Raw genomic sequence first — 19649 nt, 5'->3', positions numbered from 1 at the left:
AAATCAATCTCCATCACATCTTGTCATTATCAACTTAAAACATCTATCTAGGCCTAAAAACATCTTAACCCCTAAACAACTAAGCTTCATTGTAAAACTGAGCTACCTGATCTTCAACCCATCAGAGACTTGAGAAGGAATAAACTTGATTACCTGAGTATGCTGGGAGTGCAGGTTAGTAGCTTTCCAAATGAGAAGATGACAGAGACAGTTTGCTACCTGAACAGTCACCCAAAACTCTATAATGTTGGAGCATCTTCTTCAGCCTTCTGGCCCAATATATCTGACAGACATATTTGTGTGGCAGGAACTATTGAGGACTTACTTACCCTGTCTTGGTAGAGTTTGGCTGTTGACTCTTCCTGCACCCAAGCTTGCCCTTTTTTAGACAGAATTCTGTCTGTGGTAGAAATGAGGACCTGTTGGCCAGTGGCTTGTTTGCCACATTTGAAACCATCTGCATAAGGAGGCTCTTTGATGCTCATCATCCTCTTTGAGGTAGACTGGGTGTTGCCAGGAGTTAACCTGCCTCGTTGTCAGCTGTCCTCTCTCCGTATCTCTTCAAGATAGCACTCGAAGTCCTAGCTAGAGCAATAAGACAACTAAAGGAGATCAAGGGGATACAGATCAGAAAAGAAGAAGTCAAACTATCACTATTTGCAGATGACGTGATAGTATACATAAGTGACCCCAAAAATTCTATCAAGGAACTCCTATAGCTGATAAACACCTTCTGCACAGTAACTGGATACAAAATCAACTCAAAAAATCAGTAGCCCTCCTGTACACAAGTGACAAACGGACTGAGAAAGAAGTTAGGGAAACTACACCCTTCACAATAGCCACAAATAATATAAAGTATCTTGCTGTAACTCTAACCAAGAAAGTGAAAGATTTGTATGAAAAAAAAACAAAACAAAACTTCAAATCTCTGAAGAAAGAATTTGAAGTTTTCAGAAGATGGAAATATCTACCATGCTCATGGATCAGGAGAATCAACATAGTAAAAATGGCCATCTTACAATCTACAGATTCAGTGTAATTCCCATCAAAATGAACTTTAAAAGTTGTAAAATTATTTTTATTTTATTTGTATGGGTACTCTGCCTGAATGTATATCTGTGCATCACATGCATACCTGGTGCCCATGGAAGCTCAGGAGAGGATGTAGGATCCCAGAAGTTGGAATTACAGATGGTTATGAGCTTTATATGGGCTCTGTGAGTTGAACCTGGATCCTCTAGAAGAGCAGCCAGGGCCTCTAGCTGCTGTGCCGGCTCTGCAGCTTGATAACCCTGTAGAAGAGACTTCAGAGGTGATGAAAGTCATCTTGTCATTAAGTTAAAACTAGTTTTGTTTTCAAGAGCCAGATGAACGCTTGTCTAACAGCTTTGCAACCTTACTGAGATGATTCCACTACTCTGTGCAAGGCACTGCTTTTCCTTACCCTATAGAGGCATTGGGAGCTGCTGTCAAGTATCTGAAAACTGCTGCAGATGCAGGTGTTGGACGCTTGGGCTCCAGGCCTGTCACACTGTTCCTAAGAGATGGAGTAGTAAGGAAGTAGAGCCCCGTGGAAGGATGTTCCATCAGTGCAAGTGACCGTGAACAGTATATTACAGCAGTTCTCGGCCTTCCTAAAGCCACAGCCCTTTAATATACTTCATGTAGTGTTAACCCCCAAACATAAAATTATTCCGTTGCTACTTTATAACTGTAATTCTGATACTGCTATGAATTGTAATATAAATACAGGATATCTGATATGTGACCCCTGTGAAAGGATCCAACCCCAAGGGGTCGCATGCCACAGGTTGAGAACTGCTGGTATAATGCCCTCCCCCCCCCCACCCTTGTTTCCTTTTTTAATTTCTGGCTACTATGAGGTATATAGTGTTCTCTGCTATGAATACTTGCCCAAATGCACTGTATGGCCACGAACCCACAGATAAAAACTTTGGAAGCAAGAGCCCAAATAAGACATTCCTTTTTTTTTCAGTGTAGCACCTCAGGCTCCTTCTCATAATGAACAGCTGGGTAACAGAAGTGTTGTATAACTCAGTGTGTTTAACGGGTTTTGAACTGTGCCTGCTGGGTATCTCAGGAGGAGCCGTTATACTATCTACTACCTGCCATGCCAGGCACACATTAATAAGTGGATTTCTGGAATTTCAATGCTACAAAATATTGCTTATCACTTGAGGAAGGCAAACTCAAAAATCCTAATGCCATAAATGGCCACATGTGAAATGACCTCTAATATTTCACCAGAGCTAGTCATCTTCTCACACACAACAAGATTTAAAATCTGGACAACTATTTGTAAAATTATATACATGCCTCACTTACCAGCATATAGTCTACCTCGTATGACTAATGTACATTTTGGTTTTACAAGTCTGTTGTTACTGGCATGGTTCACATTTCGGTATTTCTTTGTACTCTGCCTCAAAAACAGAGGCACGCATCTGGCATCCACATCATACATAGAACACACACACACACACACACACACACACACACACACACACACACACACCTGATGGAACAAAGCAAACTTCTCAGAATACCAGATGGAAACAGATTATTTTCGAAACAACAGGATGATGGCAGGCACCATATATACAAACTTGCACTGCACAGGGACTTTCCTTCTCCCGCTGCCACCCAAAGTGGTATCCTCTGAAGACAAGAGAATCACAGTGGTTTAAATCCTCCACATGTGTTCAGTGTCAGTGACCTACTGAATGACTGTTCCTCATTGTCACCCTGACTGGATTGGAATCGCCTAGGAAGCACAACTTTGGGTGTACCTTTGAGACTCTTTCCAAAATAGGTTTGAACTGGGGTGGGAAGACCCATCCTGAATGCGGGCAGCACGGTCTCTGGAGTTGGCTGGGGTCTCAGGCTGGAAGAAGCCAGATGAGTGCAGCAGCAAGCTCCTTTCTCTGCCTCCCCGCTTTGTCGATGGTGAGGAGTACTAGCTTGTGGCTCTCGCTGCCAGTGTATGCTGGGCTCCCAAACAGCGGGCCAAAGTAGTTCTTTTCTCCTTAGTTCTTTTTATCCCAACAAGAAGAAAAGTAACTAATACAGTAATATTCATCACTGTTGATCCCGAAATCCTACCGAATAGGAGATATTATTAAAGCTTTGTTTATAGAAACATTTCCTAACTTACCTAACACTCCAAGAAACAATGTAGTGAGCGTTGATCTTTTAGATGACGATGTAGCTTGAGTTTTCCTCAGATCTACAGTGTTACTCTTTGGCTAGACAAGGCTTTGAGCCTAGAGAAGCCGCATGCATTGGAGGAACCTCTCTGGCTTCTCCCTGGTAGATGCCAGTAACACTGCTACCTGTAAGAACGTGTCTACAACTATGAGGTGCCCTCCAGGAAGCGACACGCCCTGTGGAAGAGCTTCTGCTCTCCTATGATGTCATCATTTTCCTCTTGTAGTTTTAAGTCTCCTGTTAAGAAGAACTTGTCTGTATGCACATCTTAGCACTTCAGAGATTTCTACTCACTTTAGTGTCTACTGGCTTCTTGCCTGAATCAGTTATCCTTTGAGCATAGCTACATTTTGATTTTCTAATTCTGTTATTCTGGGTTATTTAATGACTTCCTGAAATGAACAGTTTTATCTTCTGTCTTAGCTGATTATTTGTGGTCTTGATAATGAGCCCAGTACCTTGTGCATGTGAGACAGTTGCACCTCAGCCCTGTCTCTGTGCCTGTTTGTGTATACATGTGTGTGTGTGTGTGTGTGTGTGTGTGTGTGTGTGTGTGTGTGTGTATTTATGTGGATTTACGGGTTGCATATAATGGTACAGTACTTGGTTTGATACTCAGTTACACTTCACTTGGCCATTTGGAGCCTGTCAAATTGTTCTGTGTCCTCTTGGCATAACTCTGTGATCCTTTAATGCAGTGGTTCTCAGCCTTCCTAATGTTGCAGCCTTTTAATACAGTTCCTCATGTTGTGCTGACCCCCAATCGTGAAATAATTTTTGTTGCTACTTCCTAACTGTTAATTTTGCTACAGTTAATGAACCATAATGTTTTTCTGATGGTCTCAGGTGAGCCCTGCAAAAGGGTCATCAACCCCGTGGGCTGAGAACCACTGTTTTAATGGCCATTTTCCTTTCCAAAAAGCAGTGTGATCCAAGCTGAACTTATACTTTCCTACAGGCCCCAAATACCTTTTCTTTCCATGAAATCCTGGCTCTTTTTTGTGAATAGCATCTGTAAATTAAGATCAGGAATCTAGTAACTGTATTGCTAGAATCATGTGTCTAGGTCCTCTTCGTGGGTAAAGACAGGTACCTTGTGCATGTGCGTTCACCTCTCCTATATCTATTTGTATGTCTACTAACAATAACGACTTCCTGCTGAGAGCTCTGATTCTGCTGCTATTGCGGGGATCATTCTGTTCCTTTCTATACTTGTCCTCAGCGTTTTCTGCAACCATTGGAAACCTGCCATTCACACGGGAGTGGTTCAGACCGTTAGAGCACAAGCCGGTAGTGAACTCAGGAGCTACTTGTGGCTCTTATAGTGAAGTAAACTGACAATGAAAATGTATTGTTTACAGGGTCATAATCGCATCATTGCCTACAGTAGGCCAGTTTACTTCTGCTTATGTTGTGGCCTCATTTGGCTCTTGGATTATGGCAGCAGAAACCTAACTACAAGCAAGTTCAAATTATATGGAATAACTTTCACCAATCCACTGGTGCTTCTGTCAGCCAGGGATTTGGTTATAGGTGAGTTGTCTTGAAGAAATCTCTGATCTTAACATTAGTTTATTTGTTTGTAATTTGCTGATACAGATATAATGAGCTTATTTTGCTTAGTATAGTCATATCTCTGAAACAACTGTAGAGTCTCTAAGAATGAAAAGGTTAAAGTTGAGTCAATATAGCAATTCTTTCTTGAAGAAAATGAGGGATAAAGATTTTTTAAATTATTATTATACAGTTTAGGTTCGTGTTTTGTTTAAAAAAAAAAAAGATTGAAATGATCCCCCCTCCCTGCTAGAAATTTAATACTAGGCCAATGCTCCATCACTGAGCTGTATCCCACCTCCTTAAGATGGTTGTTAAAGGTATTCTTTATAGTTAGAAGAATTTAATATCCAACAGACAGTAATTTTAGATTGTATCTTTTAAAGTCACACAGTAGGAAGTGTTAAATTTGACTTCATTGCGTATGGGCTTTAACTGAACAAGAGGATGGATGCAGTGTTTTTTAATAAACTTTTCTTTCCTTCCATAGTGTTTACACTCTGTTTCCCAATAGTATTTTTCATTGGTCTCCTGCCTCAGGTGAACACGTTTGTAATGTACCTTTGTGAACAGTTGGATATCCATATCTTTGGTGGGAATGGTGAGTAAATATGGGTCACTATACTATGGGTCATGAAGTAATACACTGAAAAGTAAACTACTTCTCCACTTTCCATATTGGAATTTAGATTAACAAAGAAAGGGTGCTTATTTGATAACTGAAGGCAGAAAGGCAGTGAGTTAATTGTAGTTAAGAAAAGGTGAGGTCTGCTATTGTAGAGAAAGGTCAGGAATAGCAGATTTAATGTGTAGGAAGTAACAAAATAATTTACAAAAAGAACGTTGTAGACTAGCCCATGCTCCTCCCCACCATGGATAGGGTACATGTTCCAAGCCCCATGGCGGTGCCCAAACACACTGCACATAGTAGGAGCCTGTATGGACTGTCTTTCCTGCACTACAGATAATACCTGTGATAGTGAAATAATGAAGGGTACAACTGTGCAGTTTATCCAGCCAGCCTAGTTTAAAGTGTGAGCTTCTGGCTCAGTGGAAACTGTCTTCAGACAGTAAGAGAGGACGACTCCCAACACCCTCCTCACCTAAGCGTGCTGTACACACATGTGCACGCACCCCACATTCACATGCTACAACCAAGTAAAAGTAAGTGTGGCCTCTCTCTTCCTTTCTCTGGAATTTTCTATTTAACATTTTTGGACTATAGCTGACCTCAGATAATGGAGCCTTGTGAAGTAAAACTGGAAAAAGAGAGGCTGCTGTGGAGATTTACCTGGCATCTGTATGCAGTCACAGGATGTTTATAACAGCATCTAGGCTAAGCAGGATGAGGTCCGATTGTACTTGGATTCTGTACTGGGGTGTTCATTTGGCATGTCCACATACTTGAAAGGAGAATACCAAAGCCAGAGTTGAGAAACATTTTACTAAATCAGCTTTTAAGAACTATCTCTGGGGGTTTTTTTAGAGTAAAATATGTATACATTAATTGGTAACTTAGAAAATCTATTTTCTTACCATGTATATATTTTATCTTTTAAAAAATCCAGTTAATCTGAAAGATAGTGTCCTGCAGAACTTGAGAGCAGCACTGCTGGCAGCTGCTGTAGTTGAGATAGCCTGTCTCTTCATTTTAGCAATATGTGGCAAGAAGAGCATGCAAACAGAGGAAGTGCCTGAGAGGAAAGCCATTACCTTTATAGTTCATTTTCTTCACACTTCATATTTGTGACCCTCATTTGCCTTCCACATACATGCACTGAAACCGTCTCTTGATAAGCATTGACGGCATGGCTTAATGTTCTCTTTTTCAATGTGATGTGCGATGGAGGGAGAGAGGTGTGTGAATGTGAGTGAGTGGGGACATGCACTGTGTGCAGAACGCTTGCTGAGGCCAGAGGAGCGTGCTGGCTCTCATCCTTTCTACCTACTGACCCAGAGCTCACACTTGAGCCAGCTTGCCTGGCCAAAGAGTTCTCAGTGCCTGGGTTCCATCTGCCAGAGCTCCACAGTCCTAGAATTACAGGCACATGCAGCCATGCCCAACTTTTTACATGGGTGTTGGGGATTTGAACTCAGGTCCTCATGCTTGCTATACCATTCCTCCAGCTGATCTGGCTTAAATTGTAAATAGAAAATGAAACTTTTCTGTGTTGCTGTATATGTTTTTAATGTTTCAATGTATATAATTTAGAAGCTAGTTTCTTTGATCATCTCAGCTTAGTGAGGAGAAGACAGTGTCAGGGGCCCACTGTTGGTGTCTTGCTGAAGCACATGGTGGCTTGGAGTATCGGGCCTTGTCCTCGTAAGCTACAAGTGTGCAAAGCATTAGGTTTTTAATAACAAATAAATATGCCCTGTGGATTTTCCTTCGATCTCTGTGTGAAATCACATTAAGGAGCTCTCTGTATCTTTAAATCCTAACTCTGCCTGCTCCTTATTGCTAGTAACCCTGCTGGGTCAGTTGTTGCTGTTGACATTTCTAGTAGAGTTGCACATCCCTGAACTAAATCAGCAGATGGGAGTGTAGACCTGACTGCTGTAAGTAAAGTGAGTCCTTCTCACGTAGAAAGGCATTTCCAGTGGTTAATTTATGCCTCCATTTCAGGCCTTTGCAAGCTTTGTTTTCTGGTTCATTTTATTAATGTAAGATACATTACTAAAAGGATTATTTTTTTTAATTATGGGGGTGCAGGTGCCTGTGGAGGCTCGAGGCATTGGAACCCCTGGATCTGGAGTACAGGTGCTTTTGAGCTGCCTGGTGTGGGTTCTGGGAGCCAGACTCTCCATGCTTATAGGGACAGCGACTCTCTGGCCACCTGGGTCCATTTTGAAGCCTATTATAGGTGAAACTCTGCGGTAAATAGATCTTATCAAAGACTGAAAGAGAAAGCAAGGCATGATAGCTGCTCCCTGTAATCTGAATACCTGGGAGGCTAAGGCACAGGATTGCTGAGAGTGGCAAGCCAGCCTGAGACCCTGTCTCAACAAAATATTGGAGATAGAAGTCTTTGTCTTGTCAAATCTTATGAATTGTCAAATTTTGTGAAAAGGTGGCTTTTAAGTCTCATGAGTAGCTAAGTATTGTGCTACTTGGTGGACTCCTCTGCATTTGAGTGTTGTCTGTGGGTGTTCTGAACCCTGGTTTTCTTCTCCTTTCCCGTCTAGCCACCACCAGCCTGCTGGCAGCACTGTACAGTTTCCTCTGCAGCATTGTGGCCGTCGCCGTGCTGTACGGGCTGTGCTACGGAGCTTTAAAGGTAAGCGGCAGGCGGCAGTGTGTCTGTGTCCGTGTGACTGCTGGTCCCCTCCTGCCCTGTTTGAGCACTCCATCACTAATTCCCCCCGTGCCTTCTGATGCTCATCAGTGCACGTATTCTCTCATACCTTGACTTTTAAAGCAGTCTGATGATCAGTCAGTATTAAAGGAAAAGTCTTTTTCATACAGTAATCCCAGGTTACTCTTGAAAAGTTTATGAAAACTAGACTGAGCTGGAAGAGAGGCAAGCACGGTGTCACACGGTGAACAGTTGTCTGTTCTGGCTAAGAACGTATGTAACTACTCCTCATACCAAGATTGATTTGCATTTATAAGAACATGTTTTGGCTGGGGCGTAGCTCAGTGAGAGAGTGTTTTGCCTAGCATGCCCAAGGCTGCTGCTTAGCCCCCAGCACAGCCAGACAGAGCAGAGCGAGTCCAAGGGCTGCAGTCGGAGGCACATGCTGGTAAACGGCACAAAAGCTTGCTCACTGTGGGTTTGATTTATGGACATGGCATCAAGCCATAAGCCCTTCCCACTGAAGCTGAATTTGGGGACTCTCTGGAAAAAGAGAAGAGGACTAGAAACTGTCTGGTTTCAAGCACTGGTTACATAGTGGCATCTATGAGACACTATTGGAAATCGCAGAGTTCAGGAACAAGGGATTTTTTTACTGTGAACACTTCAGTTGTAATGTGAACACCCCATTATTAATGGAGTCCAGAGGCATACAGTAGCAGTCATGTAGAAAGAGATTTCTGTTTATGCTTGGTAGATACAAACGTCATCAACAGAATTTAGTCATAGAAGAAGGCCACTACTGTGGTTTGGCAGAGAAAAGTGAGTGAGAACCCTGAGAGATGATAGTATTTAAGTGCTAGATAAAACAGGGGCCCAAGGGGATAGTCAGAGACACTCAAGAGTCTGAGAGGTTCTTTTAGATTTGGGACATGATAGGCAAAAGTAGTTTCTTTGGCCTTTTGAAGGAGGAGACAAAAATTATTTAAAGTTTAAAAGGAGCTAAGGAGACATGTTTTGTGCTTTCAGGAATACAGCTGTGAAGCACATGGACGGGATATGGGTTGTTTTGTAGTTTTTTTTTTTAATAAAGATTGATTTATTTATTACATGTACAGTGTTCTGCCTGCTCATACACCTGCACACCAGAAGAGGGAACCAGATCTCATTTTAGATGGTTATGAGCCATCATGTGGTTGCTGGGAATTGAACTCAGGACCTCAGAAAGAGGAGATGGTGCTCTTAACTGCTGAACCATCTTTCCAGGCCCTCTAGTTTTGTTTTTCAAAAAGATCTGAGAGTTGGTTTACATTTAAGAGTGAAGAGGGACGTAAACTCAGTACCAGCTACAAAGTGAGCAGTGCTTGAATTGTGAGAAGTGACAGCAGTGGACATGAGGGATTGTCCCTGACACGGGTAGAGCTTCATTACCAAAGGACAGGCAGAGGGAACGGAAGCTTCTTCAGACAAAAGAAATATAGCAGACTCCAGAAAATAGTGACTCTAGTGTAAGGGGGGCTGAACTGGAGAGGCAGAGGCAGGATTGGGAGTTTGTAGGCTTTTACAACTACATAGCAACGGGAGGCCATTGGAGGCCAGCCTGAGCTGTGAGAGACCCCTTCTCACATGAAAAGAAAAAAAAAAAGTCATCTAAATTCACTAAGAACAAAGTCCAGTTATTTGTATAGCTAACACATTTTATGCATTAAATTACTGATATAAGAGGATTATGTGTGAGGTCATAGGTTACAAACATATTTTTCTCTGAATTTCTTTTCATCAGGATTCCTGGGATGGCCAGCACATTCCAGTACTTTTCTCTGTGTTTTGTGGTTTGTTAGTGGCGGTGTCCTATCATCTCAGCCGACAAAGCAGCGACCCCTCTGTGCTCTTGTAAGTGAAAGCAGCTGTTACCGTGAACATCTAAGTCTCTCAGCCCCAACAGCTCCTTTCCCAGCACTTGTTAAGTGGCATGGCCACTCTGTCTGCTAATTATGTTATCTGAGAATGTTTGTTGTTACGTTTTCATTTTTTAACATTTCAGGGGTGGGGGGCGGGACCAGGGTCATCAGATCTGCTGAGAACAGAATGTGCTCTTAACTGTTGAGCCATCTCTTCAGTCTCATGCTTGTTTTGTGTTGTATTTTTGTTTTCCTTCTCAAGTTTTAATGACAGTACTTTCACTGTATGCTTATTTATGCCAAAATCAACTAGTGATTAAATATAGTTGGATTACTTGACTTTCTACCACAAATAACTTTGATATTTAAATTGCTCATGTTCAAGCTTTAGGTATATTCTGTTAAATACTTTTTCTTATTTTTTTCAAATAAAGCTCTTTGATGCAATCCAAGATTTTTCCAAAAACTGAAGAGAAAAACCCAGAAGACCCTCTGTGTGAAGTGAAAGACCCACTGCCAGAAAAGCTTAGCAATTCTGTTGTAAGTGCAGCTTTCTGACAAGGCTGTGTTGTGTGCTGAGTGCTTTTGAAATTGGAGGAAGTAAAGTGTCGGCAAGCATTGCTCTCCGTCATCTTCAGCCAGATTCTGGTGTACTAGTTAAACATCCTCCTCCCACAAGTCCAGAACAGTCTAGCCTAGGACTCAACGCTGTTCTGAGTGCTGACATGACCACACAGCAGGCACTGCACACTGAGCCGCCTCATGTGAACAGTCACAGATCACAGGCACACATGAAAACATGAATTTTGCTTTTTTGTGTGCAGCTCATCTCCCCAAATATGTCATATCACAGATGGAAATATGGCCAAATCTACAAACTAGAAATGTGTGTCTTCCTCAGGGGAGACAAGGATCTGACCATTGGATACCACAGTAGTCTCTCTATTCTCATTTCACTTCTGCTGGTTTTATTTACTGGTGGTCAACTCCAGAACAAAAACATGAACTGGAAAATTCCAGCAATAAGTCATCTATAAGTTGTAAATTGTACAGCACACTGAAAAGTAGGATGAAATGTTGCAGTGCTCCCCCAGACAGGAAGCATACCTTGTCTAAGGTATCTGCTGTGCTCACCACTGCCACCCATCACTGACTTAGTAGCCCCTGAGGTTATCAGTGTGGCTATAGGGTGAAATGCCACTGCAGTTTTAGGTATCTGTGGGATCATAGAAGTTACTACTTAGAGGTAAGGGCAGAATACTGCTCAAACTGTTTAATATAAGTTATATTTTTGTTATTGTTTCTGTTGAATGTGCTCTATTTTTCAAGGGCAATATAAAAAGTGTGTTTGCTCAGCAGTTACCAGCACTGCTGCTCCTGCAGAGGACCTGGCTCCAGGTCTCACCCACCCTCTTGGCTGCTTGCAACTGCCTATCACTCCAGTCCCAGGAAATCCAGCACCTCCTGGCGTCTGCAGGCACTGCACACATGTTGTAGACAGATGTGCATACAAGCAAAATACCTATGCACATAAATGCGCAGAAAAAATTTTAAATGTGGTTTCTAGGTCAGAGAAAAGAGCAGCCTGCTGACCTGCCGCGCTGCTTAGAGTGCTTCTTCTCACTTCAGTTCAGATTCACGACGTCTCTTTAGTGCTCAAAAAGTGGGTTCTAGAGAGTCATGTCTGTTTTGTAGGACAAAACACACTTTGTCTGTTTTATTTTAGATTGTTTTTCTTTTGTTGTGCTGGTAATTGAACCCAGGGTCTTAATGCTTTCAAGGCAAAAATACTCTTCTATCAAAACTACTCCCCGCCCCTCATTTTAGATCATTATGTCTGAATAATGACCTTTCCTGAGCATTAATTAACATAATATTTATTTTCAGTGAACATGACTGTTCACAAATTCTTCAGAAAATTAGAAGTAACAAACTACCTCAAGATAATGTAAAAGGAAATTCTCTTATTTTAGTTTCTGTGTTCATGTTAAGCATAGTGTGATGTTAAATGCAGCCTGTGTATCAGCTGATGAATAAATGGCCAGGCCTAACAAGAGGACCCTGCATTTTACTAGAGTTGAGTGTGCTTCCAAAATTTCAAAACCTGAAATGCTCCCAAGTCACTGTTCAGAGAAAACCTGGATTTGTAAAACATGTGTCTCTGCCTTCAGAGTTTCAGTCAGGGATCCTCAACTGGCAGTGCCCACACAACTCCAGAGGCCCAGTGGACACCAGAGTGAAAAATACTTTTGGTCTTGAGTTCAGATAAGGGAACCTCAACCCCATAAAACCAGTGAAAGAATAAATCTCAAGAGAAAATATGAAGTTTGCATGCACGTTTTGATGCCTCAGAAGATAAGCAGTTGTCCTTTTTGTCAGTTAAAAATATCAAAATGTACTGACCAATGAGAGGGAAATTTTCTAGAAGACTTTGTGTTTACAGTGTTGGAAACTAGATGTTTTGAAACCTCAAATATGAGAAAAATGCAGAAGAAAATAGATTTATTCTACATAATTATTTTATATAAAAATACCTAGAAATACTGAAGTGTACTGGTGCAGAATTATTTCTTAAACTTTATCAATTGGGAAAGGGAGATATTTTTTAAAATTGTATGTTGAGAAGTATGGTGGTGTTTGGGAGGTGAAGGCAGGAGGATTGGGCATTCAGGGTCATTCTTAGCTACGTGCAAGTTGGGGCCAGCCTGGTTACGTGAGACCCTATCTCAAAAACACGTATGTAATTGTTGGATGATTGTCCTTTGCCCCATAGAGTGAGCGTTTGCAGTCCGACCTCGTGGTGTGCATCGTCACTGGTGTGCTGTATTTCGCTATCCATGTGAGCACAGTGTTCACAGCTTTGCAGGTAAGGAATCCATAGACAGTAACACTACTGACGTGTGACATTGTGGCCTGAAATACTTGTTTGTTTTCAGTAGTAGTTTTGTTCCCTCCCAGTTTCATACATGTATACTGTGTACTCTCGTCGCCCCTTCCTGATTTCTTACAGCCCTCCTCCTTCTCTTTCCTCTACTCACTTTGACTTTTCTTTTGTGTCCTGTCTGACCCAGAGCCTGAGTTTGGAAGTAACTATGAGAGCCCAGTGTGTGTCATGGGCACACAATGCAGTACTGTGTGTCCTCCTCGCCTTTGCTGCTATTGAGCAGCAGTCAGGACCCCTGAGTCTCCTCACCATCCATAACTCTGCTAGGAGGGCCTGGCTTCTGTGGGCCCAGTGCTAGCATACACAGCTGCTGGGGGCCATGCGCGCAGCTGTGCTGTGCTTAGAATATGGTACCTACTGCCCGTCTCCCTGTCCTTCTGCTCCTATATTCTTCTTTCTGAGACAGGGTTTCTCTGTGTTGCCTTGGCTGTCCTGGAACTCACTCTGCAAACCAGGCTGGCCTTGAACTTGGAGATGCCGATGCCCCTCTGCCCCTCTGCCCCTCTGCCCCTTTGCCTCTGCCTCCCAAGTGCTGGGATTAAAGGTGTATGCCACTAAATTCTTTCTGCTCTCTCTTCTTCAGTGTTCCCTAATCCTTCAGGAATATATGACTTTCTGTTTATGTATTTTACTGAATTTTCTCTGGGCTGTAGATCTCTGTGAGTGTAAGGAGCTTTCCTGTGACTGCAGTAGCCTGAGGTAAATTGGATGCGGTCCTCGTTTCCTCACCCTGCTGGCTGCAGACTCCAGGTCATGTCCATGAGTTCTTCCAGAGGCTCCCAAGTGTCCTCTAAGTGACAGCTGGTTTTCCACAGAGTAGATGATCCTAGAGAAAGCCCCAGCCAGAGTGCACTTTTTCACAGTCTCTCTTCCTTATGCTCTTAGTCACGTAGAGCAAGGGAAGCAAGTCCACAGAGGCACAGGCACTAGGAAGTCAGGGCCATGGGGACCATGTCGGAGGCTGGCTGCCAGTCCGTCCTCTGGCCCCTTGGATTCACAACCCTCCTGAATGTAAGATGTGCTTTTTCTCTACAGTCCCCCTCACTGAGTAGAGGGGCTGAGTCTTGTCTGGGCAGGGTTAGGGTGGGTGAGTACCTCTGCTCCTTGTGTGCAGTTCCACACGGGCAGCTCTTGCATCCAGATGCCACCTCATCCCCTTGCCTCACCCTCTGATGACTATTTCCAGTGTTTCCATATAGTGCCACTTCCTTCAGTCCAAAGATGTCTGAAATGTGTCCTGTGCTCCAGATCTTTTACTCTTCCCTCTGCTTCTGAGGAGGTCTCTGTTTCACTCCTGCTTTGCGAAGGTATTGCCTGGGGCGAACATTGTATGATGACGTTTTGTGAAATTGTCTTCTGCAATATCGTCTCTCATCAATCCCTTTAGAGTCTTTTTCACTTCACAATGTATGATTTTCATCTTTAGAAGTCTGTTGAGACTTTTTTATGCTGTACATAGTGGTATGGACACTGATCCAGCTGTTATGCTTAAGAGCATCCTTGTCTTCTGACCCTGGCATCTATACCACTGTGGGCTGGTTCTGATTGGCTGGTTTTCCAACTCTTTCTTCCACTCTCCTTCCACAGTGCTCCCTGGGTTTTAGTGGGGTGGTATAAATTTAGTTTTTTAGAGTTGGGCTTGTTTCTGCCTTTGGGGCAGTCTCTCCATTCACACTGTTCCTGTAAGGATAGGCTTCCCTGGTCAAGGCTGGGAGCTGCCTTTGTCTGAAGTGTAAGCAGAGGTATCTGGAGCGCAGTTTGCTGTTACATCAGGATAGTTAACCACAGAAACCCATTCCCTGCGTGGGTATGCTGCCTCCACACGTGGGTTGTTAGCCAGGCTTACAGTACCGGGCGGGGGTCCCAGCACTGCCCTCTGTGGAGCAGGTCTTGAATGCATTCAGAGAGTCATACAGAAATTTTTATGTGGATGCCAACAGTGTAAATTTTACCATTTAGTATTAAATTTTTTATTTCCGGAAGTACTTGAGCATTGTCCCTAGACACTGTTAAGCACTTGTTAACAGTTTGATCACCTCAGGTCTTGCTTTCTGCTAAAGCAATTGCTGAGGTGAATCAGGGGCCAAGTTTAGCTAAAACCACGTGTATCTCCTACCACTAAGGGTAGGCACCCTTTAGGCTTCTCCTTGGCACGTGTGAACCTTGAGCTTTCCCAGGCGAGCTGGTGAGGGTGGCACTCTCCCAGTCCTGTGAGAATGATGTATGCTTTCCTGTCTGACTCCTTCCTGATTCTTCACAGTTCCTTACATGTGTGTGCTTCCCGTTCCCGTGAGTACTTGAAGGACCGGCTGCAGATCTCAAGAACTCCTCTGTAGTTGCCCTTACAGAGCTTGTCTTTGCTACTTTGTGGGTTCTTCTTTTTCCCACCTTTCATTCCCTGCCTGCACACACACACACATACACACCCCTGCCCCCGCCCCCATTTCACACAACACAAATGAAGGAGAGAGAGAGAGATCAGTGAACCTGTTTCTTTCTTCTTGTTGCTTCTTTGAGCATGAGTATTAACAACTGCAACCATGCCTCCTAAATGACCAGCAACCAGCAACCTACCCTACAAAAAGTTCCCAGAATTCTAAACATCACAAAATCGCAGAAACAATCTACAGCTGGCAAAACCTCTCCTCTGCTAGAGCATGCGGCAAATCATAGTCAGCTGCTGCAGACAGTCAGAAGCAGCTGACATCCCCACGCTTGGCACTAAAACAAAAACAAATCCTTACAATATTTCTGTGCTTTTAAAGAAACCAAAATTCCAGACTTCTCAATGCACTGTTAGGTTCACAATGGTCTCTCCTGCGAAGTCCAGCCATCCTCCCCACCTTCTCTTGCAGCCGTGAGCACAAGTGGGGCAGGCCCAGCCCCTCCTTGGCTCTCTTTCCTCTAGGCATAGACTTGTTTCTGTAAATTTTGCCTCATGCAAACCACTGGGTTATGTGTTTTGTTCAGTTTTGGTGCTTCCATATAGGAATGGAAGTCACTGTTACTCCGTTTGGCCAGAGGCAGCGGCTCACTCGCTTATTTAGTATTGTTAAGTGCGCTTGCTTCTTTTTCTTCTCTCCAATTTGAATACTGAATTCCTGAACACTGAGAAATGAGGTAAGGGCCAGTGTGGCTTGGGTGCAGCTGGACGCTCCTTCATGTCTGAGGGGCTCCAGGTTCTAAATAGAAATGACTTCTGGTTTCAATATTAAAGAAATGCTGTTGATCCTGCCTCCTGTGGATCTAACCGTGCAGGTGCCTACCTCTGACAGCGTAGCAGATGAAGACAAAGAAAAGCCCCTTGTTCTGTGCCCTTCCGCTCGATGTCCTTTATCTCCACTAGTTCCAACAGTTGCCTGGACAGTCATATAGAACATTCTTGAAGCAGGAGGCAACAGTTCTAGCCACCTTAATTGACTATAGTGTCAGACACCAAAGTAATTACCATATTTCAGATACGTATAAGGACCGTCAGCTAACGTTCAGTGACTTAATTAGGCAGGGAAAAAACCCTACAGATACAGAAGTAGAAATGGTATTTTTTAGATTCTAAGGTTGACTCTGCCTGTCATCAGCTGAACAATGAACAAAGAACTGGGAGCTCTGCAGTGACCCCACCAGGCTCCTGATCTCCTGCGCTCTGCTTTTCTTTCAGCCTGCTCTCAAGTACGTGCTATATGCACTGGTTGGCTTGGTGGGGCTCGTAACCCATTACGTGCTGCCTCAAGTGAGGAAACAGCTACCGTGGCACTGCTTCTCCCGCCCTCTGCTGAGGACAGCCGAGCACAATCAGTATGAAGTTCGAAGTAAGTGTGTCTCGCACTTTGGTCTTATGGCTCACTTTATTATGCCAGCAAGTGAGTATGAGGGATGTCATTGAGTCACATTGTGGCTCGTGTTTCCTGCAGTGGATTTGAAGCTCCTGGTAAACCATCTCCTGCAGGGCACTGTCTTCAGTTGAAAGAGCAGTGGCTGCGCTCCAGGACCGTCTTCTCAGTAGACTTACAGCTTCCTGATGTAATTCTCACAGACCTGTCACTGATGTGTCTTACATTTGACGTCTCTCTCTAGCAGTCCCTAATCAATTTTCTCCCTAATCAATATACAGGCAACCTAATCCTCCTCCAGTCCTCTATTTAAAAGGTTTTAAGTTAAGCATTGGGAAGGAAGGAAAGGCCTTTGCCCCTCACTCCCCTAGAGACACGGTCCTACCTATGAGCAGTAGAACAAACCTTCCTGTAACTGCTGTTCACACTTGGGATAAGGAATAAAATGGCTCAAAAGACATAGGAGGCCTGTCCATAAGCAAGCTTCTCCTATGCCACTGTAAACCTGCCCTTCTTGTGACTGAGAAGGCCACGCTTTCCCCTCAGACCTGAGAGGGCGGCTGTGAGCAGGGTCTCACCCCTCATTTGAGGATGCATTGATATTTTTGGAGAACACTGAAGCCTTTGAAACGGTAACAAAGGTGACTTTCTGTCCTCACAGTGGGCCTCTTACTGAGACTGCCTGAAGCAGTGTGGCCCTCAGCAACACAATGCTGATGAGCAAGGTGTCTGGTGACACTGGAGACTATTTAATAAGGGCGACTCACAGGAAACTGTAAGAATTGGTATTGTTCCCCTCAGTGCACAGAAGCACAGCCCAGAGGAACAAGCTTGCCTTTGCTTTTGTATTCTGTGAGGAACTATTTCCATCACTTTATATATAAATAGTATCAAATATATCTAGTTCATTATAAAAATCAATATTTCTACTGGTTGTGCATTTCTTTATTTTAATCAGTCTAAATTTTTACAAATTTTGAATCACCATAACATGTTTGACTTACTGAAAGTACTAAGTGGTAGTAAAGTTTTTTTTCCTTGTACTGATGTTAGAAATGTGAAGACTGCCTAAGCAGCCTGGTAACTGCTTTCAGATAGCCCAAGAACTTGTTGCCTTAACCTTTATAGGTCACTAGTGATGAAAATGACTTGTAAACTGGGTAAATGTAAATCATGCATGTGTATATCTACAGTATATATCTTCAGAGTTTAAAACCAGATACTTTAATAGATCGCATGTATCTAGAGATGAGGCCAAGCCCAAGAACCTTTTCTATATACAAAATGAGAAAAAGTACAGTGAAAAAGAAGGTCTTAAAGAAAAGTTCTGCTTTAGATGCAGGGCCGTGATAGACAGTTGCCTTCCATGTGTAAGGCCCTGGCCTGACCCACAGCTTCACACAGACAACTTACCTAGGGCTGGGCATGGTGGCGCACACCTGTAATCCTAGCCTTCGGGAGGCAGAGGCAGGTAGGTCTCTGTGAATTCTAGGCCAGCCTGGTCTACAAAGCAAGTCCAGGATAGCCAAGGATACACAGAGAAACCCTGTCTCGGAAGAAAAAAAAAGTAAACTTACCTAGCTATGAGTCGTGTCTAAGTCAGAACTCGGGGTATGGGGTGTATACACTCGGATGAGTGCATGTGTCAGAAGTTAGTCATTCGGGTATGGGCTTCTTACATTTTTATACTGATAGCAGTGAGCTAAATTTGAGTCATAAGTTCATCCTTTCTTTTTACCATATGACTGACTTAAGCACTGTATGAATTGTGATTTTCTGGACTTGTTGCCTCATCAGATGCAGCCACTATGATGTGGTTTGAAAAACTTCATGTGTGGCTTCTTTTTGTGGAAAAGAATATCATCTATCCACTGATTGTCCTCAATGAACTGAGCAGCAGTGCAGAGACAATTGCCAGCCCAAAGAAACTGGATACAGAGTGAGTGCATAGTCCTCTGGTCCCTGTCATTAGATTGGGTGTAAGCAGTGTGTTACGCTTGGTAAAGCAGTCTTGAATCATTGCTCAAGTACCATTGAGCACTGTGTCTTTGGCACACAACAGTGGAAAAGAAAAAGCTCAGGTGAAAATTTCTCTGTCTTCCTATTTATTTTTATTTACTTACTTGTTTTTTGTTTGTTTGTTTTTGAGCACCACTGTATTTACTGTTCTTGACTTCTTGTCAACCACTTTTTTATGAGAAGATGCTTATTAAGTAAAGTTAACTGGAGGGCTGGCTAGATGGCTCAGCAGTTAAGGTGCCTGCTGCCACGCCTCACGAGTTCAATCCCTAGGACCCACATAGTGGAAGAAGAGAACGAACTCCAGCAAGTTGTCTTCTGACCTCCACACGTGCTGGGGCAGCTACACATGCTTACATGCACATATGCATGCATTTATGCAAGATAAATGGAAAAATATAATTTTAAAAATTATAAGCTGGGCACAGTGGTGCACTCCTGTAATCTCACCACTTGGGGAGGCAGAGGCAGACAGATTTCTGTGAGTTTGAGGCCAGCCTGATCTACAAAGCGAGTCTCAGACAGCCAAGGCTACACAGAGAGACCCTGTCTCAAAAAACCAAAAACAAAAGAAAGAAAAAATATTTTGTGTGTGTGTGTGTGTGTGTGTGTGTGTGTGTGTGTGTAAGGCTAGATTTTAGTATTAGATGACAGGTTTTGAAGGTCACTCTTCTGTACTGTGCAAAGACTGTATAGATGTTCATTTGCTTACGTGGTTACCCTTCAGTCATACTCAGTAGTTTAGTACATGTTTTAAATGTAGCTAATGTTAAAGTGATACAAATATTGAAAAGCTAGAGAACAAGGTTTTACAACTGTAAAGCTTGTTTTTTTAACATGTTTATTTATGTAGAGGAAAAAGATCATAGTATGT

The 19649-nt window shown here is 43.1% G+C and overlaps 1 protein-coding gene across 6 annotated transcripts in view; it reads left to right on the top strand.

Moving 5' to 3' along the window:
• The window catches only part of PCNX1 (pecanex 1), a 154656-nt gene that overhangs the window by 105071 nt on the left and 29936 nt on the right, over positions 1 to 19649 (top strand). For all 6 annotated transcript variants that reach the window (XM_084792043.1, XM_084792042.1, XM_084792041.1 and 3 more), the window contains 8 exons: positions 4593 to 4764; positions 5276 to 5386; positions 7972 to 8063; positions 9865 to 9974; positions 10417 to 10522; positions 12756 to 12848; positions 16585 to 16735; positions 18554 to 18695. In XM_084792043.1, coding sequence (XP_084648169.1) covers positions 4593 to 4764; positions 5276 to 5386; positions 7972 to 8063; positions 9865 to 9974; positions 10417 to 10522; positions 12756 to 12848; positions 16585 to 16735; positions 18554 to 18695 — 977 coding nt within the window. The remainder of the gene's footprint in view (positions 1 to 4592; positions 4765 to 5275; positions 5387 to 7971; positions 8064 to 9864; positions 9975 to 10416; positions 10523 to 12755; positions 12849 to 16584; positions 16736 to 18553; positions 18696 to 19649) is intronic.

This window comes from Acomys minous (genome assembly GCF_964271855.1).
Source record: "Acomys minous genome assembly, chromosome: 8".
Taxonomy (NCBI): Eukaryota; Metazoa; Chordata; class Mammalia; order Rodentia; family Muridae; genus Acomys; species Acomys minous.
The sequence above is the reverse complement of the archived record's forward strand: the minus strand, read 5'-3'. Positions and strand labels throughout refer to the sequence as shown.